The following is a 26,239-nucleotide window of genomic DNA, read 5'->3' on the forward strand; positions in this document are numbered from 1 at the left end:
CAGTTCTCTGTTCCTACTTCTACCTCATCAGTTTCTGACTCTTACCAGATCATTTCTGCTAGCAGTCATTTCACCCATCCTAAAAAAAATCTGAAAACCCAAACTGTGTTTTCCTTTGATTCCACTTCTTTTCTGCCTACTGCCCTACTTCTTTGCTGTTCCTTGTATCAAAACTCCAAAGATTTGCCTGTACTTGCTGTCCCTCTTTCCTTCCATCTTCTCCTTAATCAGTTGTGGTCTGGTGTGTGCCCCTACCTTGTCAAAGTAACAGGAAATCTATATTGCTACATCCAGTGGTTGACTTGGTGACTATTCAGCAGGATCGATATTCTAGATAAATTTTTTCTCAGTTTGCTTCAGGGAAATGCAGATGAAAACAAGATACAATTTCTTACCCATCAGATTCCTCCAAAATTAACCTGGTCAGTCTAAGTATAGTGTAGTCACGTGGTAATTCCAGTCTTAAGTTTTTGAGGAATCTCCATACTATTTTCCATAAGTGATTGTTTCAGTTTACAGTCCCATCAACAGTATGCAAGGGTCTTCTTTTTTCCCATTGTCTCCGACGTTTGTTATATCTTGTCTTTTTAATAATAGTCATTCTAAGAGAAAATGTAAAGGGAAGAGTATAAAATAAATGAATACTGTGATTACAGACGACATAAAGATATATAAATATTTGGGCAAATAAAGATTATATAGCACTATTGAAGGAAGTTTACAAAATTAGGTTATATTAAAAGCTGCTGCTGCTAAGTCGCTTCAGTCGTGTCTGACTCTGTGCGACCCCATAGATGGCAGCCTACCAGGCTCCCCCGTCCCTGGGGTTCTCCAGGCAAGAACACTGGAGTGGGTTGCCATTTCCTTCTCCAGTGCATGGAAGTGAAAAGTGAAAGTGAAGTCTCTCAGTCGTGTCCAACTCTTCATGATCCCATGGACTGTAGCCCACCAGGCTCCTCTGTCCATGGGATTTTCCAGGCGAGAGTACTGGAGTGGGGTGCCACTGCCTTCTCTGCATTAAAAGCTAAGACATTTTAAAAACACATGAAAGTGAAAGAAAGTCAGAGTTGCTCAGTTGTGTCCGACTCTTTGCGACCCCATAGATTATACAGTCTGTGGAATTCTCAGGGCCAGAATCCTGGAGTGGGTAGCCTTTTTCCCTTCTCCAGGGGACCTTCCCATCCCAGGGACGGAACCCAGGCCTCCCACGTTGCAGGTGACTCTTCACCAGCTGAGCCACAGGGGAAGCCCAAGAACCCTGGAGCAGGTGGCATATCCCTTCCCCAGCAGATCTTCTCGACCCAGGAATTGAACCAGGGTCTCCTGCATTGTAGGCGGATTCTTCACCAGCTGAGCTATGAGGAAAGCCCTAAAACAAAACACATACTCATCAAGGTCATCAAGAATAAGGAAAGTTTGAGAGATTGTCATACCCAAGAACAGCCTAGGGAGCCGTGACAACTTTAATGTGACACCCTAGACAGAATCCTGGGACAGAAAAAGGACATTGCCTAAAAATTAAGACAATCTGAATAAAATATGGACCTCAATTAATGGTAATGTTGATTGAATTAGAACAACTGTACCATAGTAATGTTAGGTGTTAGTAATAGTGGAAACTGGGTGTGTGGGAGAAATATGGGGACTCTTCGTTGGTTTTGTAAATCTTAAACTATCCTAAATAAAAATCCTAAAAATAAAGTTGCTTTTTTTTAAGAGAGGGAGAAAAATACACATGTTGGCATTTGTTTATCAAATGTCTGTGGAAGGAAAAAAATGCAGATTTATGTATATTGTTATATACATGTGTTTAAATATAGATTAATGCTAGAAGGAAATGAAGTGAAAATCAGCTTTTTATAGAAGCTGATAAATATTCTCCTCGTGTAAAATCTGTTGGAAGCAAGCAAAGCAAGTTTGAGACAGTGGTGGTTCTGCAGCGTAAAGAGAACTTATACCTCCAGTTGGTCTGTTTTCAAAAGTGAAAGTCGTTTTCTCTTAACCGGGGGTCAGGGGCCACAGCGGATCACACTATGTAAGAGGCCTCTAACTGAAGAATTGATGTGAGCTCTTTCCATTGTACTACCAAATCATTTTTGTCCAGTCTTCCCTTAAAGAGGGTGCATCAAATGGATGAGTGAGAAATTCTGTCTTGAGTGGCACTGTTAATTAGATATATTTTTAGAAGAAAGTTATTTTATAATTTTGTGGTGGCTATTACTTTTCTTTATCCTTCACTGTTCACTTGTTTGTATGTTTTATGCTTGTGCTGTCCTTTCATTGTTTAATCTTTTAAAAAAAAATCCTTATGATACTCCTAGAATTTCGTTCATCACTACCTAGGTTCTAAGAAGGTCTCACATTTGGCTCATCAGTTTTGGTTAGGCGTTAAAAATAAGTCAATTATGCATAGAGATGTTCTTTCCTTGGTGCTTCTTGTCAGTAACCCTTGGTATTGTTCTATACATCTTATAGAAATAAATTTGAGCAGCTCCAGATTATATAATTAAATACAGTTGGCTTCTTGATTCAGGTCACCCCGTTACGGTGACACCCGACAGCAGACATTTGCACAGTGCAGCTCATCAGCGTACAGTGAAGCCCTGGCGTTCGCACATGGTGAGGCCCTGCTGGTTTCCTAGTGCACCCACGTATATGAGTTAGTGCCCCAAAGGCAGGCAGGGAACACGCGTGTTGTAGGTAACATGTATGTGCCGTAGGAGTTCATTGAATTGATTCTCTGCTCCAGTTCTCTCTCTTTCTTTCTCTCTCTTAGTTTGGAAATACATTGATAGTAACTGAGAATTATAGTGTCTTTTCATAGTGTATTTGCCATTGTGTTTTGCCCTCTTTGAATTATCTTCGTATTCTTTGCCCATTTTTCAAATGTGTCGTTACTTATGCTTTTCTCAGAGCTTTTTTTTTTAACTATTAGAACGATTATTACTGATATTCTTACATTTAAATCTTTAATCCGATTGGAAGTTGTCTAATGTGAGGAATGAGATGGAAATCTTAGAGGAGGACTCCTTAGGCAGACTGAGGCCTGGTCCTGAGGCCTGATCGCCACTTATCTGGGAAGCCTGGGGAGTTGGTCTGCAGCTCCCCTGGTCTTGCATTGATCACTCAGGAAAGCCCTAGAGCTCTTTTGAACAAGTTACTGCTTGGACCTGGTAAGCAGCAAACACATGGTCGTGTGTCCAGGATGGGAGCGTCCAGAAGGGCAGCGAGACGCCCTGCGAACAGGCGGGTGCGTGCTTCTCTCACTCGGAGAGTGGTGTCGCCATCTCCCTGGGTGTTCTCAGGGAGTATGTTCCTGACCGGGAAGCTTCCCCCTGGGAGCATGCTGCTCTGAATTCTGCTTTGTGTGGCACTGCCTTTTCAGACAGGTTTCAGCATCATCTGCCATTAAACAGACTATATCCTTGGCTGTATTTGTTGGCGTTTTCCTGTCACAGACATCACCGTTTTGTGTTGGAGCTTGTTGAATTTCTTTTTTAAAAATCCTAAATGGCTGGTTTGTCCGCTTATACCATTTACTCAGTCAGATGTTCTAGGGGATCCCAGGTGGCACAGTAGTGAAGAATCTGCCTGCCGTTGCAGAAGACACGAGAGACATGGGTTCGGTCCCTGGGTTGGGAAGATCCCCTTGAGAAGGAAATAGCGACCCAATCCAGTATTCTTGCCCAGAAAATTCCGTGAACAGAGGAGCCTAATGGGATCGCAAAGAGTTGGGCATGACTGAGCGTGCATGCACAACCGTTTGCTGAATAACACGCCTTTCCTTCCTGATCCCAGGTCTCACTCTTCCAGCTTTCCCCACTGCCCTGGTACTGCAGCGCTCCTAGTTTCCACTGGCTTGCTTTCTGATCTGTTGTAATTAATGATAGGACAAGTCCCTGCCCTTACGTTCTTTCTGAGCATTCCTGAACTTACTCTGCATGTTCGTTCTTTCAGAGACGCTCTACCATTGAACCAGTTCTGGGAGCACCTTTTCTTAAAGAGCACTTATAAAAGCATCTGTATCTGGGGGGTGATAAAGTACTGTGCCACAGAGGATTCTTTGGTCAGTGCTGCCTCCATCTGTCTTTTAAATGAATTTAATAGGTCTAGCATTCTTTAAAAGTTAACTAGATTGCACACACTTAATAATTCGTTTGTTAGCTATCCACCCAGGCATGTGGATAAACACATATTATGGAGTCTGTTGTACAGTGTCACGAACCTCCATCCATAGTTCCTCCGGCACTCTATCAGATCTGATCCCTTGAATCTGTTTGTCACTTCCATTGTATAATCATAAGGGGTTTGATTTAGGTCGTATCTGAATGGTCTGGTGGTTTTCCCTACTTTCTTCAGTTTGAGTCTGAATTTGGCAATAAGGAGTTCATGATCTGAGCCACAGTCAGCTCCTGGTCTTGTTTTTGCTGACTGTATAGAGCTTCTCCATCTTTGGCTGCAAAGAATATAATCAATCTGATTTCGGTGTTGACTATCTGGTGATGTCCATGTGTAGCGTCTTCTCTTGTGTTATTGGAAGAGGGTGTTTGCTATGACCAGTGCATTCTCTCGGCAAAACTCTGTTAGCCTTTGACCTGCTTTGTTTTATACTCCAAGGCCAAATTTGCCTGTTACTCCAGATGTCTCTTGACTTCCTACTTCTGCATTCCAGTCCCCTATAATGAAAAGGACATCTTTTGGGGGTGTTATTTCTAGAAGATCTTGTACGTCTTCATAGAACTGTTCAGTTTCAGCTCCTTCAGCATTACTGGTCGGGGCATAGGCTTGGATTGCTGTGATATTGAATGGTTTGCCTTGGAAACGAACAGAGATCATTCTGTTGTTTTTGAGATTGCGTCCAATTTCTGCATTTTGGACTCTTTTGTTGACAATGAAGAATTGAACGTGGAACAACAGACTTGTTCCAGATTGGGAAAGGAGTACATCAAGGCTGTGTATTGTCACCATGCTTATTTAACTTATATGCAGAGTACATCACGAGAAATGCTGAGCTGGAAGAAGTACAAGCTGGAATCAAGATTGCTGGTAGAAATATCAATAACCTCAGATATGCAGATGACACCACCCTTACGGCAGAAAGTGAAGAAGAACTAAAGAGCCTCTTGATGAAAGTGAAAGAGGAGAGTGAAAAAGCTGGCTTAAAACTCAACATTCAGAAAACTAATATCATGGCATCTGGTCCCATCACTTCATGGCAGATAGATGGGGAAACAGTGGAAACAGTGACAGGCATTATTTTTGGGGCTCCAAAATCACTGCAGATGGTGACTGCAGGCATGAAATTAAAAGATGCTTGCTCCTTGGAAGAAAAGCTATGACCAACCTAGACAGCATATTAAAAAGCAGAGACATTACTTTGTTGATAAAGGTCCGTCTAGTCAAAGCTATGGTTTTTCCAGTAGTCATATATGGATGTGAGAGTTGGACTGTGAAGAAAGCTGAGCGCTGAAGAACTGATGCTTGTGAACTGTGGTGTTGGAGAAGACTCTTGAGAGTCCCTTGGACAGCAAGGAGATTCAGCCAGTCAATCCTAAAGGAAATCAGTCCTGGATATTCATTGGAAGGACTGATGTTGAAGCTGAAACTCCAATACTTTGGCCACCTGATGTGTAGAACTGACTCCTTGGAAAAGACCCTGATCCTGGGGAAGATAGAAGGCAGGAGGAAAAGGGGATGACAGAGGATGAGATGGTTGGATGGTACCACCAGCTCAATGGACATGAATTTGAGTAAACTCTGGGAATTGGTGATGGACGGGGAAGCCTGGCGTGCTGCAGTCCATGGGGTCGCAAAGAGTCAGACATGACTGAGCAACTGAACTGAACAGATGGAGCCTATTGGGGCTTCCCATGTGGCTTAGTGGTAAAGAATTCACTTGCCACTGCAGGATACTCCGGTTCATTCCCTGGGTCAGGAAGATCCCTTGGAGAAGGAAATGGCAACCCATTCCCCTATTCTTGCCTGGATAATCCCACGGACAGGCGCCGGGTGGATTATAATCCATGGGGTTGCAAAGAGTCAGACCCAGCTGAGCATGCACATGTGGAGTCCTGTCGTCTTGATGTGCAGGCTGGTGTCTGTTATATCCTACTGATTTCTCTTAGCAGCAGTGTATGGCAGCTGAGCTTGTCACAGTTCTCGTTCCTGTCAGCTCTTTCAGCAGCAAGGTTTGGAGATGCTTTCTCTCCTGCCAGTTCTGTTCAGCAGTCCTAGGACTATAAAAAACCTTTGTCTGTCAATTTAGGTACCTTTAAGACTCTTTTTAGTGTCTGTAATTGCTTTATTCCAATATGTAAAATAATTTCATTGTGTGTTAGCCTTAGAAGGGATCTTGGAGGACTTCTGATCTAGTTTTTTTAAAAGCAGCTGAATCTTTTTTTATTAAAGACATACTATGTAAATTCCCATATATCTAAAGAGGCTAAATAATAAAGTGCTTTGTTTAAGAAGGGAGTGAGTTGAGTGGAGCTGAACCCATCGCGCTCTTGGGTGCCCTGGTGTGGTCCTTGAGGGCCCTCGGTGAACTCTGGGCTCATCTCACTCACTTGCTGTCTCTGCTGACAAGGGACCTGAGCCCTGCCGTAGTTAATTGCCTTGCTGGGCTGCAGCCTAGATAGGAGAGTGGCAGGCTTTCAGTTCAGCAGTCTCCCAGTCAAGGGCTTTTTTGTTATACTGTGCTGCTTCTAGCGGAGTAAGTGTGCTCTCAAAAGCTGCGATGACCCACGTGTGTATTCTGAAATCAGTACTACTTTCCTTGGCAGAGAAACCAATTAAATTCCTTCTTGGTTTTCATTCAAATCAAGGAAAAATTATAAGATTCTAAAGTGTTATTAAATATCTGTATGTTGAAAATTTATCTGATATATAATAACACATTTATAATTAAAAATTAATATTATCTATACATTTATAATCAAGATTGCCATGAGAAATATCAATAACCTCAGATGTACAGATGACACCACCCTTATGGCAGAAAGTGAAGGGGGACTAAAAAGCCTCTTGATGAAAGTGAAAGAGGAGAGTGAAAAAGTTGGCTTAAAGCTCAACATTCAGAAAACGAAGATCATGGCATCTGGTCCCATCAGTTCATGGGAAATAGATGGGAAACAGTGGAAACAGTATCAGACTTTATGTTTTTGGGCTCGAAAATCATTGCAGATGGTGACTGCAGCCATGAAATTAAAAGACGCTTACTCCTTGGAAGAAAAGTTATGACCAACCTAGATAGCATATTCAAAAGCAGAGACATTACTTTGCCAACAAAGGTCCGTCTAGTCAAGGCTATGGTTTTTCCAGTGGGCATGTATGGATGTGAGATTTGTACTGTGAAGAAGGCTGAGGGCCAGAGAATTGATGCTTTTGAACTGTGGTGTTGGAGAAGACTCTTGAGAGTCCCTTGGACTGCAAGGAGCTCCAACCAGTCCATTCTGAAGGAGATTAGCCCTGGGTGTTCTTTGGAAGGACTGATGCTGAAGCTGAAACTTCAGTTCTTTGGCCACTTCATGCAAAGAGTTGACTCACTGGAAAAGACTCTGATGCTGGAAGGGATTGGGGGCCGGAGGAGAAGGGGACGACAGAGGATGAGATGGCTGGATGGCATCACTGACTCGATTGATGTGAGTCTGAGTGAACTCCGGGAGTTGGTGATGGGCAGGGAGGCCTGGCGTGCTGCGATTCATGGGGTCGCAAAGAGTCAGACACGACTGAGCGACTGAACTAAACTGATACATTTATGGGTGATATTTGTTTACGTTAGCATATTATTTTTTATTTTATATTTTTAAAGTTTAAAAATCACAGCTGTTGCTCCTGGACCTAGTGATAGTGGTGTTTATCTTGATAGAGGACGTTGTCATGTCAGATTGGCAGGGTACTAGTTCCAGAAATGAGTCAGTTTCCAGTGTGATTTAAAATGAGAAAAATAATTTAAATTCTATATTATTACTTTTTTTTTTTAAGTAAAACAGGTTGGAGAGTTGGTTGAACACCCTTTCCTCTACCTCTTTAGTGGGAGTAGCTCTACCTCTTAAGAATTGCTCTAGGGATATATGTAAAACCATCTTTGAAAAAATCTTATTTCCTTTACTAAAAAGTAGGAAATTAAATAAAAATCAGATAACTATGATAAAACAAATACTGGTTACAGGTTTAACTTTTAAATGTTACTGGAAAAAAGTCTGATTTCTGGTATATTAGAATATCACATTTGGCACTGTCAGTGGGATAAAATGGACAGAAGATAAACTGAGAATACAGTTTAATCATATATAAAAACAGGTCTCTGGGGTTTTTATAAAAATGAAATTAAAATCACATGAAAGTATTACAGTAGTAAGCCTTAAAAAGATATTTATTTTATTTAATGAATATTTGTTATTTGCCTGTAAAAGAACATGTTTGTCCTTAGTAAGAGAAAGAACAGCAGTTTGCCCTAGCAGATTTTCATGTGTACATAGGTTTTAAAGTTACATTATTACTTTTTGGTCCTTGTGTTGTCTGTCTTTAGGTCTTAGCTTAGCTCTTGCTTCTACTCTCTGCCTTTGCATCTCATCTCCTTTGTCCTTCCACTCTGGTTTGTAGAGGCCTGGAGAGCATCAGACCTTGCTGGGTGTGTGCATCTTGCTTGGCGATGCTGATCCAAGCCACGGTGGTTGGTTGCTGCTCAGGCGCTAAGTTGTGTCCCCCTCTGTGACCTTAAGCAACCGTAAGCGACACAACTTAGCGACTGAACCGTGAACTGTAAAGCACGCCAGGCTCCTCTGTCCTCCACTGTCTCCTCGAGTTTGCTCAGATTCGTGTCCATTCAGTTGGTGGTGCTATCTAACCCATCGTATCCTCTGCCACCCCCTTCTCCTTTTGCCTTCAATCTTTCCCAGCGTCAGGGGCTTTTCCAGTGAGTTGGCTCTTCATATCAAGTGGCCAAAGTATTGGAGCTTCAGCAACAGTCCTTCCAATGAATATTCAGGGTTGATTTCCTTTAGGATTGACTGGTTCTATCTCCTTGCAGTCCAAGGGACTCTCAAGAGTCTTTTCCAGCACCGCAGTTTGAAAGCATCAGTTCGGCACTCAGCCTCCGTAATGGTCCAAGACTCATATCCCTACATGACTGCTGGAAAAATCATAGCTTTGACTATACCAACCTCTGTCGGCAAAGTGATGTCTCTGCTTTTTAATATGCTGTCTAGGTTTGTCATAGCTTTCCTTCCAGGCAGCAAGCGTCTTTTAATTTCATGGCTGCAGTCACCGTGTGCAGTGATTTTGGAGCCCAAGAAAATAAAATGCTACCAGTTTTCCCCTATCTGTTTGCCGTGAAGTGATGAGACTGGATGGCTTGGTCTTAGATTTTTGCATGTTGAGCTTCAAGCCAGCTTTTTCACACTCTTCTTTCACCCTCATCAGGAGGCTCTTTAGTTCCTCTTTGCTTTCTGACATTAGAGTGGTATTATCTGCATATCTGAGATTGTTGATATTTCTCCTGGGAAGTCTTGATTCCAGCTTGTGATTCATCTGGCTTGTGATACAGCTTGATGTTCTTGGTTCACATACTGCTGAAGTTTAGCTTGAGGGATTTTGAGCATAACCTTGCTAGCTTGTGCAGTGAGTACAATTGTATGGTAGTTTGAATGTTGTTTGGCATTTCCTTCCCTTGGGATTGGAATGAAAACTGATCTTTTCCAGTCCTGTGGCCACAGCTGATTTTTCCAGATTTGGTGGCCAGTTTGAACACAGCAGTTTAACAGCAGAACCCCGTGGACAGTGTCAAAGAGCCGCAGTGGAGCCTGGTACAAAGGAACAGCAGTGAGCAATACTACTAGTGATGTCTGTATTTAAAAGTTTGATGTGTGGGTAGTCTTTGATTTTTAAAAGATAATTCATTCTGATTTTTAAGATTTTGATTATGGAATATTTGACACCCTCTTAAACTTTGCACTGGCCTTACCCTGTCCTGGCTTGTGGGTCCCAGTACACTGTAGAGGGTTTTGTTTCTTGCAGGCTTTCAGTACATGTTTTTTTTTTTTTTAGTTTTTTATTTTTTTAATTTTAAAATCTTTAATTCTTACATGCGTTCCCAAACATGAACCCCCCTCCCACCTCCCTCCCCATAACATCTCTCTGGGTCATCCCCATACACCAGCCCCAAGCATGCTGTATCCTGCGTCAGACATAGACTGGCGATTCAATTCTTACATGATAGTATACATGTTAGAAGTACATGTTTTGTTGAATATATTGTCCTGTTCTGCTTGTAAACTATGGCCGGGTTTTATTTTCCTTCAGATGTCTTACACTCCTATAGAACAGTCAAATTCAGAAGTTTAAAAAGTTATTTTCCCTATGGTAGGGGAGAATAATACAAAAATATTTAGAAAAAAGGAAAATCAGTGGTACTGATCTGAGAAGTGTCTTTGTCTTATCTTGTGTCACTGGATATAGAGCACCGAGAAGTTGAGAACTGGAATTCAGTGGAGAAATTGAATAGAAAAGGTTAAAAAAAAATTAAACCGGTTAAGTCATGTATTGGTTAGCTCCACCAGTTATTCAGACTGTTGCTTACACCCAGCATGGTGTACCTGCTTGTGTTCACATTTAACCAGTTGTACTTTAATGGAGTCCAAGAACAATCTCTCAAAAAAAAGAATCACTTAATAAACTGTATGTAGTATGTATGTTGTGGATCTTGGCTTAAGACTGATGTCTATCTTCTTTTTCTGCAAATATGTATTTGTGATTGTTATGGTTGTATTTTAATATTGGTGATAGCATTTTCTTAAGGAACTAAGCTTTCTTTGTTGAAAGGTTATGTTAAGCAGAATTTAGTTTTGTGAAACTTTTAAATTTTTTGTTGTTGAAAATATTCAGTAATATTATTGATACTCTTCTAAATGTATGGCCCAGACAAATCAGTTTTGGAATTTTTCACAAGTTGAATGGCTAAAGTGAGCTGAAGATAATAGCCTTTTTTCCTCCAATGAACTACCATTAAATTTGTATCACTAAATTTCAGTGGCCAAGAAAAAATGAATTATTCTAAGGATTTAATTCTTTCCAAATATCTTGTTATACCTTATCTTTTCATTTGCATGTGTGTGCACCTATAAGAGAAAAATATCAGAATCATAGAGGTTTGAATGGATGATAGAGCCAAATGTGCTCAGTTTTTCTGTTTTCATATAGAAGTAATTGGATCTTAGTGCTGTATGCTGAAGAAATTGACTATGCATAGCAAATTTTGTATTTTAAATAGAAAGTTGCACATAGTATATAAGCTTTAAATGGATATATTGATAATATTCTATAAGGCTGTTTAAATTTTTATTTAAAAATTAGTTTTTTAAGGATGTTGACATTTTAGGATTGCTTAAGTGAATTTATAGGTGGTGTGGTAGTAAAGAATCTGCCTGTCAAAGCAGGAGGTGCAGGAGACAAGGGTTCAATCCCTGCAACAGAAGGAGCCCCTGGAGTAGGAACTGGCAGCCCACTCCAGTACTCTTGCCTGGAAAATCCCATGGACAGAGGCGCCTAATGGCCTACTGTCTGGGGTCACAAAGAGTCAGACAAGACTGAGTGACTGAGTGCTCCCACTTTTCTGTCTTCACCTGCTAGATGCTTAACAAGCTCTCAGCATGAAGGAGTATAAGGAAAGGCGATATCTGAGATTAATAAAATACTATCCTGGCTTCCTTTTTTAGGACCTTAGTTTTTATTTGGCAGGTGATGAAAGTTTTGATGTAGAGCTGGAGGTTATGCTGGAATAATAGAAAAATTGGTCAGAGAGTGAGAGTTGATTTAATGAAGAAGTAGAGTTCTGTGGAGGTAAAGATAAATTGCAGTGACTAATTTGTCACTAATTTAAAGTCTTACAGCTGTTTATTTAGAGTTTGTGTAAGGGGTATATCTGTTTGAACATGCTTTTTGTCTGAAGAGTATGGACTTCAGCATAAAGTTAATATTTTAAATTATGAACATTCTTCAAACAGCACAGAAGCAGTAGTAAAATACTGAAGTATTTTCTGTACTTTTCTCATTTCTTCTGTGTAATTTTTTTTTCTTTAACAGGAAATCAAACCTCAGAGCCATTATAACCATGGATATGGTGAACCCCTGGGACGGAAAACTCATATTGACGATTATAGCACATGGGACATAGTTAAGGCAACACAGTAAGTGTTTTGTTGGAGTTGTCTTCTTCTTTGACATCTGTTTCTGGGTGAGGTCCAGTTGATAAGCCTTTCAAGAAGACTTTTCCAAGGAACCACGATGTAGCTGAAGTAATGACTCCTCATTGGGAATGAGGCTTTGTGAGAACTCCTGTCCTGTTCTGCTCACTGTGATACCAGTACCAGGAATATAACATTTTTTTCAAGGTTGCTGGAAGCAGAGGATGGGACTGTGGTATTTTTTAAAGATTTTTGTTTATTTATTATTTCTAGCCTTGCCAGGTCTTCGTTGCTGGGTGAGGGCTTTCTCTAGTTGTGACAGTGGGGGGTCCTCTCTAGCTGTGGCAGGTGGGGGGTCCTCTCTGGCTGTGACCGTGGGGGGTCCTCTCTGGCTGTGACCGTGGGGTTCTCTCTAGCTGTGACCGTGGGGTCCTGTCTGGCTGTGACCGTGGGGTCCTCTCTGGTGTGACAGTGGGGTCCTCTCTGGCTGTGACCGTGGGGGGTCCTCTCTGGCTGTGACCGTGGGGGTTCTCTCTGGCTGTGACAGGTGGGGGGTCCTCTCTGGCTGTGACCATGGGGTCCTCTCTGGCTGTGACCGTGGGGTCCTCTCTAGCTGTGACCGTGGGGTCCTCTCTGGCTGTGACAGGTGGGGGGTCCTCTCCGGCTGTGACAGGTGGGGGGTCCTCTCCGGCTGTGACAGGTGGGGGGTCCTCTCCGGCTGTGACCGTGGGGGGTCCTCTCTGGCTGTGACCGTGGGGGGTCCTCTCTGGCTGTGACCGTGGGGTCCTCTCTGGCTGTGACAGGTGGGGGGTCCTCTCTAGCTGTGACCGTGGGGGGTCCTCTCTGGCTGTGACAGGTGGGGGGTCCTCTCTGCCTGTGACAGGTGGGGGGTTCTCTCTGGCTGTGACAGGTGGGGGGTCCTCTCTGCCTGTGACAGTGGGGTCCTCTCTGGCTGTGACCGTGGGGGTTCTCTCTGGCTGTGACAGGTGGGGGGTCCTCTCTGGCTGTGACCGTGGGGTCCTCTCTAGCTGTGACTGTGGGGGGTCCTCTCTGGCTGTGACCGTGGGGGGTCCTCTCTGGCTGTGACAGGTAGGGGGTCCTCTCTGGCTGTGACCGTGGGGGGTCCTCTCTGGCTGTGACCGTGGGGGGTCCTCTCTAGCTGTGACCGTGGGGGGTCCTCTCTAGCTGTGACCGAGGGGTCCTCTCTGGCTGTGGCAGGTGGGGGGTCCTCTCTGGCTGTGACCGTGGGGTCCTCTCTGGCTGTGACCGTGGGGTCCTCTCTAGCTGTGACCGTGGGGTCCTCTCTGGCTGTGGCAGGTGGGGGGTCCTCTCTAGCTGTGACCATGGGGTCCTCTCTGGCTGTGGCAGGTGGGGGGTCCTCTCTGGCTGTGGCAGGTGGGGGGTCCTCTCTGGCTGTGACCATGGGGGGTCCTCTCTGGCTGTGACCGTGGGGTCCTCTCTAGCTGTGACAGTGGGGGCTCCTCTCTGGCTGTGACAGGTGGGGGCTCCTCTCTGCCTGTGACAGGTGGGGGGGTCCTGTCTGGCTGTGACAGGTGGGGGGTCCTCTCTGGCTGTGACCGTGGGGGTTCTCTCTGGCTGTGACCATGGGGTCCTCTCTGGCTGTGGCAGTGGGGTCCTCTCTGCCTGTGGCAGGTGGGGGGTCCTCTCTGCCTGTGACAGTGGGGTCCTCTCTGGCTGTGACAGTGGGCATCCTCTGGCTGGGGTGCCCGGCTTCTCATCATGGTGGCGCCTCTTGCTGTGTAGTGCAGGCACTGGAGCCTGCAGGCTTCAGGAGTTGTGGGCCATGGGCGTCGTTGCCCTGCAGCACGTGGGATCTTCCCAGACCAGGGATTGAACCCCTGTTCCGTGCATTGGCAGGCTGTTTCTTACCATTGGACCGCCAGGGAAGTGTGGGAGTATGGTATTTTAAAGTCCTCTGTTCTTCCTGAAAGTCTTCCTGTTTTTCTTGACCAAAGATACCTTCGGTAGCTGAAAGTCTTGTTAACTGTTTTTCCCCTAGATTCTGAAAAATTTGATGTTGTTTAGTTGCTGAGTTGTTTCTGACTCTTGTGACGCCATAGATGGTAGCCCACGAGGCTCCTCTGTCCACAGGATTTTTCAGGCAAAAATACTGGAGTGGGTTGCCATCTCCTTCTCCAGGGGATCTTCCCGACCCAGGGATTGAACCCGCATCCCCTGCATTACAGGTGGATTCTTTACCAGTGAGAAGAACTGTTTGGAAAAGCCCCAAATGTTGATAGCGCCGGTTTTTTCATTTCTTTCATGGAGAGGCAAACTCCCTGAAGTCCTCAGTCCACTGCCACCCTGCCTCACACAGTCAGAAAGCAAAGCACACCCTGCTGGCTCTCTTCACCAGGCCAGTTACACTGCTCTGCATTAACTCTTCCTTTCAAACCTTGCTGCTATTAATATATTCCTTCTCTCCTTTGTCATTAACCTCACACTCTAATGCATGCTTTCCACCAGCAAACTGTACTCCAGCATCTCTCCTCTTAAGGAAAAAACCTCCTTTCTTTATTCCTCAAATACCCTCTATGTGTGCGGTCTATGATTTCTACCCTTTAAAACATTTATTTAAATTTTGAAATGTTTTAATCCTCCAGATAAATATAGAGAAGAATATAACTGTCAGATTAAGCAGGTGCTAACATTTTGCTGTAATGCTGCAGGTTGCTCAGCATCCTTTTTTCCTTCTCTCCCCAAGGAAACTTCTCTTGAAATTACTATGAATCATTCTCATGAACATTCCTGTGTGTGTGTGTGTGTGTGTCTGTGTGTGTGTGTGTGTGTGTGTGTGTGTACATACGCAGCACGGAGCCAGCACGGAGCCAGGGTAGGCGAGCATTAAAGCGGTGAAGACTGGTAAATGTTAGTGAAGATCAGTTGCTTTCTCTATTAACTGTGATGTGAATGTAGTTTTAATATTGGCTGCAAATGTTCCATTGTTGTGTCACCTTTCCCCCAGCCTCACCCTGTGGTATGCCTTCCCCATTTTGGAGGCCATTCTGATTAATATGGTCAAAGCTCATTTAAGTTTGTTGTTGTGTCACATATTTCCAAGGATCCAGTATTTTGTTTTGGATAAAGTTGATGGTTTTTGAGACTCCATGTGGATTCTTGGTGATTTGTTGTATTATTCTTTGATTTTTGCTTATGCATAAACATTTCCATGTTTTAGCATTTTGAGAAATATATATGCAGTCACGCAGTGACCTAAACAGAAAGAGAGGAAAAGGTTAAGCTCTGTGCATGCATCTTTCTTCTTTATTAAATTAACTTCTTTTCTCAAGCTCTTCTAGTAAACTTTCTCTTATGTCTCATTGACTTAAACTCACAAGACCCACCCTACTTCCCACTTGCACACTTTTTTAAAATTTGCCTTTAGGAATACCAAAGCTAAATTTCTAAATAAAGTATCTTACAGGTGTAAGACATCCTTTTTTTTGATGTTGTTCTAAATCAATGATAAATTCTTTGTTATTGCTTCTTTATGACAATATTTTAACATGATTGTATGTATTTTTAATAAGCTGCCTTCAGTGTTTTGTGGAATAGTGGTGATGTTAGTAAAAACAAACAACTGATAGATATTTTTATTTATAGTGTCCTGTTCTCTCCTACTTTATGAGTTATTGCATTCTTAGAGAAGAGAAATTAAAAATTATAAAACGGGTTAGTAAAAGCTATTGGAATATTGATATTTCTAAAGTAACACTTTATATTGAGAAAGCCTTTTTAGTTTCCAGGTATCAAAATGGAGCATCAGTTTCTTCTAGAAATGTTATTTTCAGCTTTAAATTTCTTGTCAAATAGTGTTAACAATCACGTTTTCCTTCTTTTTAAGATATGGAATTTATGAACGCTGCCGAGAATTGGTGGAAGCAGGTTATGATGTAAGGCAGCCAGACAAAGAGAATGTTACACTCCTTCACTGGGCTGCCATCAATAACAGAATAGACTTAGTCAAGTAAGTGTTTCTTTATTTTTAAGTAATTATTTGTTACTACAAAATTATTGAGAATAATTATAAAATATATAATTTCTAAAATTCATAGCTTTTAAAATGTAGTTTCTGTATACTTTTTTTTTGAGAAAAAATTGTTTTAATGTATGTCGAATGTTTATTATGTGATGGACATGTTGCTTAGTGCTTTTCTGTGTGTATTTTAGATCTTAATTCTTGAAATAACCTATGTGGAAAATAACAATTTTTACTACTGTCCTAATGATTTGGAAACTGATGCATAAAGAGGTTAAATATACTACCAAGTGACATTTGGCTGTTAAAGGTTGGCGTCTGGACTTCTGACTGAGGCAGTCTAACCTGTAGCTCACATTCTAAATATGAATGCTATGGAGAAAAGGAATGAGGCGTTACAAAGATAGTAGGTAATAACCCAACTTCTTATCAGCATAAATGAAGAATACCTTATATACTCAGTATACATTATCTTTATTACTTATTTTTCTGCTTGTTCAGTAATAATAAGATAAGAGTCAGAATGATAGCGAAGTCTTAGTAAGTGTGGCTTAATAGTCTCTGGCAGTTTGGGCCTAAGATCTTCAGATAGAGACGTGAACCTGACATGAACTGCTTGCAGGTGTGCCTTTCAAGCGCAACATGCAGAGTCTAGAGATAAATAGGATGTTAATATCAAGTAAAAGAATTTGCTCTTAGAGTACTAAAAAAAGGTTAAGCAAGTAGTAATTAAAGCGTTGAACTCCGCGAATCACATTCTTCTGGAGAGCATGTTTCCATCTTATTTGCTCTTTTCCCCCTTCTTAAACCTTTAACTTTTCCTCTGCCTGCATGGGGTCTCTTGATGTCTAAATTCTGTTATTGTTTGTCAGAAAATGTTTTCATTTCATCTTCATTTGTGAAGGATATTTTCAGATGGCATAGAAATTTAGGTTGGCCATTTTTGTTTTATTTTTGTTGTTTACTCATTGAGAGCATCATTCCACTGTTTTCTGGCTTCTGTTACTAGTGATAAATCAGTCTAAGTATTACACTTTTAAAGGCTTTGCTTTTTTTTTTCTGACTGCTTTTTTTTTTTTCTTTCTGGTTTTCTGCAATTTCGTGATGACATTTCTAAGTGTGGATTTCTGTTATTTACTCTGAGATTGCAAGAAATTCTTGATTCTGTGGATTGATGTTTTCATCGGTTCTGGAAAATCTCAGTCATTATTTCTTCAAACAGGGCTTCCCAGGTGGCACTAGTGGTAAAGAACCCACTTGCAAGTGCAAGAGACACAAAAGACACGGGTTCGATCCCTGAGTCGGGAAGATTCCCTGGAGGAGGAAATGGCAACCCACTCCAGTATTCTTGCCTGGAGAATTCCATGGACAGAGAAGCCTGGTGGGCTACAGTCCATGGGGTCACGAGGAGTTGGGACATGACTGATGTGACTTACCATGTATGCATTTCTTCAAACACTGCTTCTGCCCCGTTCTCTTTTTGTCTCTTCCTGGAACGCCAATTAAACGTATGTCTGGCCTTTTCATCGTATACAGTGTCTCTTAACCTCTCCTCTGTGTGCACCATCCTTTTTTCTCTGCTTCGTTCTGGAAACTTCTTCTGACTTACCTTCCAGTTCTTTTGTGCTCTATGTGTTGTCTGCTGTTAAATCTATTCGGTGACTTTCTAATTTTGTTTTTTAGTTCTAGAATTTTGATTTTCTTTTAGCTTGTATTATTTGGTTCTTTTGTTGCTGAAATTTTCCATCTTGTCTTACATACTTAAAAATATAGTTATATATAATCTGTCTGAGAAGATAGCATTGGGAGCCCATGTGGGTCTGTATCTGTTGTATTATTCTTTTGTGTGCCTGTTTTATCTTTGAATGTGTACTAGATATTATGTTTGAAAACTTAGTTGTGGAATAATTTGAGGCCTGGTGGCTCAGTGGGTAAAGCGTCTGCCTCCAGTGCAGGAGACCCAGGTTCGATCCCTGGGTTGGGAAGATCCCCTGGAGAAGGAAATGGCAACCTACTCCAGTATTCTTGCCTGGAAAATCCTATGGACTGAGAAGGCTGGTAGTCTACTATCCATAGGGTCGCAAAGAGTCGGACACAACTGAGCGACTTCACTTCAAGGTGAGAAGATACCATTTGTTTTTATTAAGCCCAACTTTAAGGCTTTAGATTTTCTGGAGCACTTAGGTGGCTGACGACTATGCTAGAGCAAGGTTTAATTCTGGTTCTTAACTACTTCTACAGTTACGCTTTTGGGGTCCCAACCCTTCTTTTGCTTTGTCTGCTGAGGTTGCCTCTGGGCCAAGTCTCCTCCCTCAGCAAATTGTCTCTAGGGCAGATGGTGCCCAAGCAGTTTTCTAACTTTTCCCAGTTTTAACCTTCTCCTGAATCTTAATCTCCTGGTAAAGGTGAATGCTCTTAATCTTAGGTTTTATTTTTAGGAAATATTTCTTATATTTTGTTGAGCTTTTTAAAGTTTTCTTTGAGTTGGTTCAAATTACCTAGCCTTCTGTAGGCTCTGTATTTTTAAAAAATTACTGTTATTTTAATCACAATCAGTTCAGTTCAGTCGCTCAGTCGTGTCCGACTCTTTGTGACCCCATGAACTGCAGCACACCAGGCCTCCCGGTCCATCACCAACTTCCAGAGTCCACCCAAACCCATGTGCATTGAGTCGGTGATGCCATCCAACCATCTCATCCTCTGTCGCCCTTTTCTCCTGCCCCCACTCCCTCCCAGCACCAGGGTCTTTTCAAATGAGTCAGCTTTTCCCATCAGGTGGCCCAAGTATTGGAGTTTCAGCTTCAACATCAGCCCTTCCAATGAACACCAGGACTGATCTCCTTTAGGATGGACTGGTTGGATCTCCTTGCAGTCCAAGGGACTCTCAAGAGTCTTCTTCAACATCACAGTTCAAAAGCATCAATTCTTCGGCGCCCAGCCTTCTTCACAGTCCAGCTCTCACATCCATACATGACCACTGGAAAAACCATAGCCTTGACTAGATGGACCTTTGTTGGCACAGTAACGTCTCTGCTTTTTAATATGCTGTCTAGGTTGGTCATAACTTTCCTTCCAAGGAGCAAGCGTCTTTTAATTTCATGGCTGCATCACCATCTGCAGGGATTTTGGAGCCCCCCAAAATAAAATCTGACACTGTTTCCCCATCTATTTGCCATGAAGTGATGGGACCAGATGCCATGATCTTAGTTAAGCAATTAAAAAAATTAAATAGTACTTAAAGTCTTACGATGAAAACAGCAGCCCCTCCCTACCTTTTAGTTCTATACCCCAGAGGTAACTATTTTCAATACTTCAGATGTTTCTTTCATTATTGTATTTTATATTTTTATGTTGTTACTTTTATGTAGAAAGTTATCTTCTTTACAAAGATGATAGCAAATGCTTTTCAGCTTTCTTCATTTAATTTTTGTTTCTTGAAGATTTTCATATCAGTACAACTAGAGCTACATCATTCTCTCTAAAATGCTGCATCATGTTCAATTGTATGGGCTTTATTTAATGGTTTACCTGTTGGTGAACATTTAGATTGATTTTAGTGTTTTTACTATTTCATACAGTGTTGTAATTAATACCTTCTTCAGGTAGCATTTTGCTTGTGTTTGTATACATCTGTAGAATTCTTATGAGAAGGAAACTTGGGAGGATGGATTTTAGTAAATACTGCCAACTTTTGTGCTGTTTCTTGGCTTATCAGTTATTTTATTTTGACTTTCCGTTTGGGGATAGCCAGATGTCCTAGAACACCTCACTGCTAATACTTCTTCATCTATCTGCTGTTACAGTTTTAGTTAAATTACTGTGTAAAGTTTAAACTGTTGTGCATATGTAAATTCTCACTGATAAGCCCAGATGTGTTCAGTGATGTTTTTTTTTCTTGTAGAATTTTTATTTTTTTCTGAAGTAATAGTTGCTTTCCCCCCTCATTTGTTTAACTTTCTGTATATCATAACTGATTGTTCCATACTCTTAAATAGAACTATAAAAACCATCTGTGTGTACAAACAGTATCACATAATTTATCAGCTCCTTTTTTGGTGGAGTGGAAAGGATAAAATCATTTCTGAATTTCTCCATCTTTCTGTTCTAGCAAAGACTGTTTGCTCTTGAGAGCTGCGTGCAACCATCGTCTTGAGACGCACCTTTGCATGCATTCTGAGATGTCCCTTTGCTCCATTGTGGGTCTCAGTTTCCTGCATCTCAGATGCTTCTATCTGTTGGTTTACTCTCTGCTCTTAGTAGATAATTAAACTTTCTGATAACTTTCTGAGAGAAAGAGAGTCCTTGGGAGGAAAATGTTTTGAAGTTACTATCTCTTATGACCTTAAACCTTATTGGTTGGTTGGCTGAGCATAGACTTCTAGATTGAACTTAATTTTCTCAGAATTTTAAAGCATTACTTGATTATGTTTTTGCTTCAGGTGTTCCAGTTGAGATATGTTTGATCTTATTCTGCTGATCAAAAAGTCACATTTGTCTTGTGTAAAAATAAATAAACTCTAAAATGAGAAGTGCAGACAGAAAGTCTTGATATTGCTGTTGCCTGCCTCGATTGTTCACCACTTATGGACAAGTGAGGTTACAGAATAAAGTCAGTAATTATAGAGTGGGTTAATAATTATAGTGTCTGTGTATATTATATCTTCAGGGGGGTAAAATTAATTTCTTACAATACATAGTCTAGCAACTTACTTTCCTAAAACAAACATAATTGTGAGTAAATACTGTTTTCGATAGCAAGTAGTATTCATAGCCTCAAGATTTTTACTTTTGAGTCTAGAATTACACGCTACATTAAAGCTAGAGCATGTTACTATTTCATGGATGCTAGCAGAAGACGCACGATTCTGGTAGAGACAGAGGCCTTTACTATCCATAGTGCAGCAAATAGCATGAGCATCTTATTTGCATAGCTCCCTCTTGCTCCCTAGGTTCTGTGGGAGCAGCTTGACGTGGTTCAGAGCGATGGAGCACTCACAGTGGATATTCACTGTTTTATTTTGTTTTTAAGCAATATTTAAGATTTATTTTGCTTTATAACAAGAAAGTGTATTTATTTGTTCTTTACTCAGAAAACAGAAATATGAGACGTTGACACTAATTCAAAATTGCGTCTCTTTCAGATACTCCAGTTTGATCATTGATCACACACTGACTTTGTAGATCATACATAGATGTAATGTTTTCAGTCTGGAAAGTCTAGGCGTGACTACAGGGTCTGTAACAAGACAAATGAAATGCAACTAAATATGAAAAAAAAGACAAACATAAGCCAGCTATTAGACAGCTTGAGTCAAGATATTAGAAAAATATTCTAATGCTTTATATTTTAAGATATAAATTGTCTTTATTTATTTAATTTGTTTTTAATTGAAGGATAATTATAATATTGTGTTGGTTTCTGCCATGTATCAACATGAATCAGCCATAGGTATACGTATGTCCCCTCCCTCTTGAACCTCCATCCTACTTCACACCTGGTCCCGCCCCTCTAGACTGTCACAGAGTACCCCGTTGAGTTCCCTGAGCCATGCGGCAAATTCCCACTGGCTCTCTATTTCACATATGGTAGTGAGCTGTCCTCCCCTCCTGGGTCCACAAGTCTGTCCTCTCTGTGTGTCCATTGCTGCCCTGCAGGTAGGCTCATCAGTACGACATGTCTAGATCCGCTATATCTGCATTAATGTATGATACTTGTTTTTCTCCTGACTGACTTCACTAGGTGTAATAGACTCTCAGTTCATCCACCTCATTAGCACTGACTCAAATGTGTTCCTTTCATGGCTGAGTAACATTCCATTGTATGCATGTACCACAGCTGCTCTATCCATTCATCTGTCAGTGGGCATCTAGGTTGCTTCCATGTCCTAGTTACTGTAAATAGTGCTGCAATGAACACTGGGGTACATGTGTCTTCTTCAGTTACGGTTTTCTCAGGGTATATGCCCAGTAATGGGATTGTTGGGTCATATGGTAGTTTTGGAGAAGGCAATGGCAACCCCCTCCAGTACTCTTGCCTGGAGAATCCCATGGAGGGAGGAGCCTGGTAGGCTGCAGTCCATCGGGTCACAAAGAGTCGGACACGACTGAGCAACTTCACTTTCACTTTTCATGGTAGTTTTATTCCTGTTTTTTTTTTAAAGAAACACCATACTGTCTTCCATAGTGGCTATATCAGTGTACATTTTCACGGGCAGTGCAAGAAGGTTCCCTTTTCTCCACAGTCCCTCCAGCATTTATTGTTTGCAGATTTTTTGATGATGGCCATTCTGACTGGTAGGTGATACCTCATTATAGTTTTGATTTTCATTTCTCTAATAATGAGCAGTGTTGTGCATCTTTTCACATGTTTATTAGCCATTTGTATTTCTTCTTTGGAGAAATGTCTGTTTAGGTCTTTTCCCCACTGTTTGATTGGAATGTTTGCTTTTCTGGTATTGAGTTGCATGAGCTGCTTGTATATTTTGGAAATTAATCCTTTGTCAGTTGTTTCAGTTGCTATTATTTTTTCCCATTCTGAGGGTTTTTTTTTTTTTCATCTTGTTTATACTTTCCTTTGCCGTGCAAAAGCTTTTAAGTTTAATTAGATTATAGTTGTTTATTTTTGTTCTTATTTCCATTACTCTAGGAGGTGGGTCATAGAGGCACTTGCTTTGATTTATGTCATTGCGTGTTCTGCCTATGTTTTCCTCTAAGAGTTTTATAGTTTCTGGTCTTACATTTAGGTCTTTAATCCATTTTGAGTTTATCTGTGTGTGTGCTGTTAGGGAGTGCTCTGATTTCATTCTTTTACACGTAGCTGTCCAGTTTTCCCATCGCCACTCACTGAAGATAGTTTTCTCCATTGTATATTCTTGCCTCCTTTGCCAAAGATAAGGTGGCTGTAGTTGCATAGATTATCTCTGGGCTTTCTGTTTTGTTCCATTGGTCTATATTTCTGTTTTTGTGCCAGTACCATACTATTTTGATGACTAGCTTTGTAGTGTAGTCTGCAGTCAGAACAGTTGATTCCTCCAGCTCCGTTCTTCTTTTACAAGATTGCTTTGGCTATTTGGGGTCTTTTGTGTTTCCATACGAACTGTGAAATTTTTTGTTCTAGTTCTGTGAAAAATGCCTTTTGTAATTTGATAGGGATCTCATTGAATCTGTGGATTGCTTTTGGTAGTATAATCATTTTCACAGTATTGATTCTTTCAACCCAGGAACATGGACTATCTCTCCATCTGTTTATGTTGTCTTTGATTTCTTCCATCAGGTAGGTTTATTCTTGGGTTTTTGTTGTGGTGGTGGTGGTTGTTGTTGCAGTGGTAAATGGGATTGATCCTTGATCTCTCTGATTTTTAGTTGTTAATGTATAGGAATGCTAGTGATTTCTGTGTATTGATTTTGTATCATGTGACTTTACTAGAGCATATTAGCTCTATCAGTTTTCTGATAGCATCTTTAGGGTTTTCTGTGTAGAGTATCATATCATCTGCAAACAGTGAGTTTTACTTCTTTTCCAATCTGGATTCCTTTTATTTCTTTTCTTTTCTGATGGCCATGGCTAGGACTTCCAAAACTATGTTGAATAATAGTGGCAAGAGTGGGCACCCCTTTTGTTCCTTGTCTTAGATGAAATGCTCTCAGTTTTTTACCACTGAAAATGTTTGCTGTGGGTTTATCATTTATGGCCTTTATTATGTGGAGGTAGGTTCCCTCTATGGCCATTTTTTTTAGAGAAAGTTTTTATCATAAATGGGCACTGAATTTTGTCAAAAGTTTTTCTGCTTCTATTGAGATTATCACATGGTTTTTGTCTTCCAGTTTATTGATATGGTGTATCACATTGATTGACTTGTGTATAGTGAATCCTTGCATCCCTTGGATAAACCCAGCGTGGTCAAGGTATATGATCTTTTTAATGTGTCGATGGATTCTGTTTGCTAGAATTTCACTGAGGATTTTTGCATTTGTGTTCATCAGTGATATTGGTCTGTAATTTTCTTTGTCATATCTTTATCTGTTTTGGTGTCAGGGTGATGGTGGCCTTGTAGAATAAATTTGGAAGTGTTCCTGCCTCTGCGGTTTTTCGGAAGAGCTTGCGAAGCATAGGCATTAGGTCTTCTCTAAATGTTTGATAGAATTTGCCTTTGAAACCATCTGGCCCTAGGCTTTTGGTTTTTTTCGGAGATTTTTTACCACAGTTTTGATTATGATTTCCTTGTGATTAGCTTGTTCATAGTCTCAATTTCTTGCTGGTTCAGTCTTGGAAGATTGAACTTTTCTAAGAATCTGTGCATTTCTTCTAGGTTGTCCATTTTATTGGCATGTACTTGCTCTTACGATCTTTCGAATTTCTGCATTGTCTGTTGTAACCTCTCCGTTTTCATCGCTAATTTTGTTGATTTGATTCTTCTCCCTTTTTTTCTTGATGAGTATGGCTAATGGTTTGTCAGTTTTGTTTATCTTCTCAAAGAACCAGCTTTCAGTTTTTTTGGTTTTTACTACTGTTTCCTTCACTCCTTTTTCATTTATTTCTGCTCTGATCTTTGTGGTTTCTTTCCCTCTGCTAACTTCACGGATTGTTGGTCTTCCTTTTCTAGTTGTTTTAGCTGTAAAGTGAGGTGGTCTATTCGGTATTTTTGTTCCCTGCGGTGGGATTGTGTTGCTATAAACGTCCCTCTTAGAACTGTTCTTGCTGCATCCCGTAGGTTTTGAGTTGTGTTTTCTTTGTCATTTGTTTCTGGGAATTTTTTGATTGCCCTTTTTATTTCTTCAGTAATCTGTTGGTTATTTAGAAACATATTGTTTAACCTCCATGTGTTTGTGTTTTTTAAAGTTTTTTTTTCCTGTAATTGATAACTAGTCACATAACATTGTGGTCAGAGCAGATGCTTGGTACAATTTCAGTTGTCTTAAATTTACTTAGGCTTGACTTGTGACCCAGGATGTGGTTTATCCTAGAGAAGTTCCATGTGCGCTTGAGAAGAAAGTGGTACTCTTCTGCATTTGGATGGAATGTCCTGAAGATATCAGTAAGGTCTCTCTGGTCTAGTGTGTCCTTTGAGACTTGTGTTTCCTCATTCACTTGCTGCTTTGACGATGTGTCCATTGGTGTGAGTGGGTGTGAACGTCTCCAGCTGTCACTGGCGTGCTGTCAGTCTCCCCTTTCACGTCTGTTAGTGCTTGCCTCGTGGACTGAGGTGCTCCGGTGTTGGGTGCATAGATATTTACGGTTGTTATGTCTTCCTCTTGGATTGATGCCTCGATCGTTACGTAGCGTCCTTCGTTGTCTCTTGTTATGCTCTTTGTCTGTTTTGTCAGATACGAGGATTGCTGCTCTGGCTGTCTTTTGATTTCCACTTGCATGGGATATCTTTTTCCATCCTCTTACTTTCAGCCTGTGTGTATCTCTAGCTCTGAAGTGAGTCTCTTATAAGCCGCATATATGTGGGTCTTGTTTTTGTACCCATTCAGCCAGTCTGTGTCTTTTGGTTGGAGCATTTAATCTATTTACATTCAAAGTTGATATGTAGTCCCTTTTGACAGTTTCTTGTTTCCGATTTGTTTTTGTAGGTCTTTTCCTTCTCTTGTGTTTCCTGCCTACAGAAGTTCCTTTAACATTTGCTGTAAAGCTGGTTTGGTGGTGCTAGATCCTCAGCTGTTGCTTTTGTGTGAAGCCTTTGACTTCTCCATCAGTTTTGAATGAGATCCTTGCCAGGTAGAGCAATCTTGGTTGTAGATTTTTTTCCCTTTCAGTACTTGAAGTATATCCTGCCATTCCCTTGACCTGCAAAGATCAGCTGTCAATTGTATGAAAATGATTAACAGCCTTCTTTGTGTGTTACTTTGTATATTTCCTTTGTGTGTTACTTTTCCCTTGCTGCTTTTAGATCTCTCTCTTTGTATTTAATCTTTGTTAGATTGATTAGTATGTGTCTTGGGGTGTTTCTCCTTGGGTTATCCTGTTTTGGGAGGACTCTGCTTCTTGGATTTGATCGACGGTTTTCTTTTCCACACTAGGGCGGTTTTTAACTGTAATCTCTCCAATTTTCTC

General features: G+C 41.1%; 1 protein-coding gene across 2 annotated transcripts in view; it reads left to right on the plus strand.

The window, feature by feature from the left end:
* ZDHHC17 (zinc finger DHHC-type palmitoyltransferase 17) overlaps nt 1-26,239 on the plus strand; it is a 99,821-nt gene that overhangs the window by 13,986 nt on the left and 59,596 nt on the right. For both annotated transcript variants that reach the window (XM_027967158.3, XM_042246542.2), the window contains exons 2-3: nt 12,082-12,185; nt 16,048-16,170. In XM_027967158.3, coding sequence (XP_027822959.1) covers nt 12,082-12,185; nt 16,048-16,170 — 227 coding nt within the window. The remainder of the gene's footprint in view (nt 1-12,081; nt 12,186-16,047; nt 16,171-26,239) is intronic.

The sequence above is a fragment of the Ovis aries genome, chromosome 3 (assembly GCF_016772045.2).
Source record: "Ovis aries strain OAR_USU_Benz2616 breed Rambouillet chromosome 3, ARS-UI_Ramb_v3.0, whole genome shotgun sequence".
Lineage (NCBI taxonomy): Eukaryota > Metazoa > Chordata > Mammalia > Artiodactyla > Bovidae > Ovis > Ovis aries.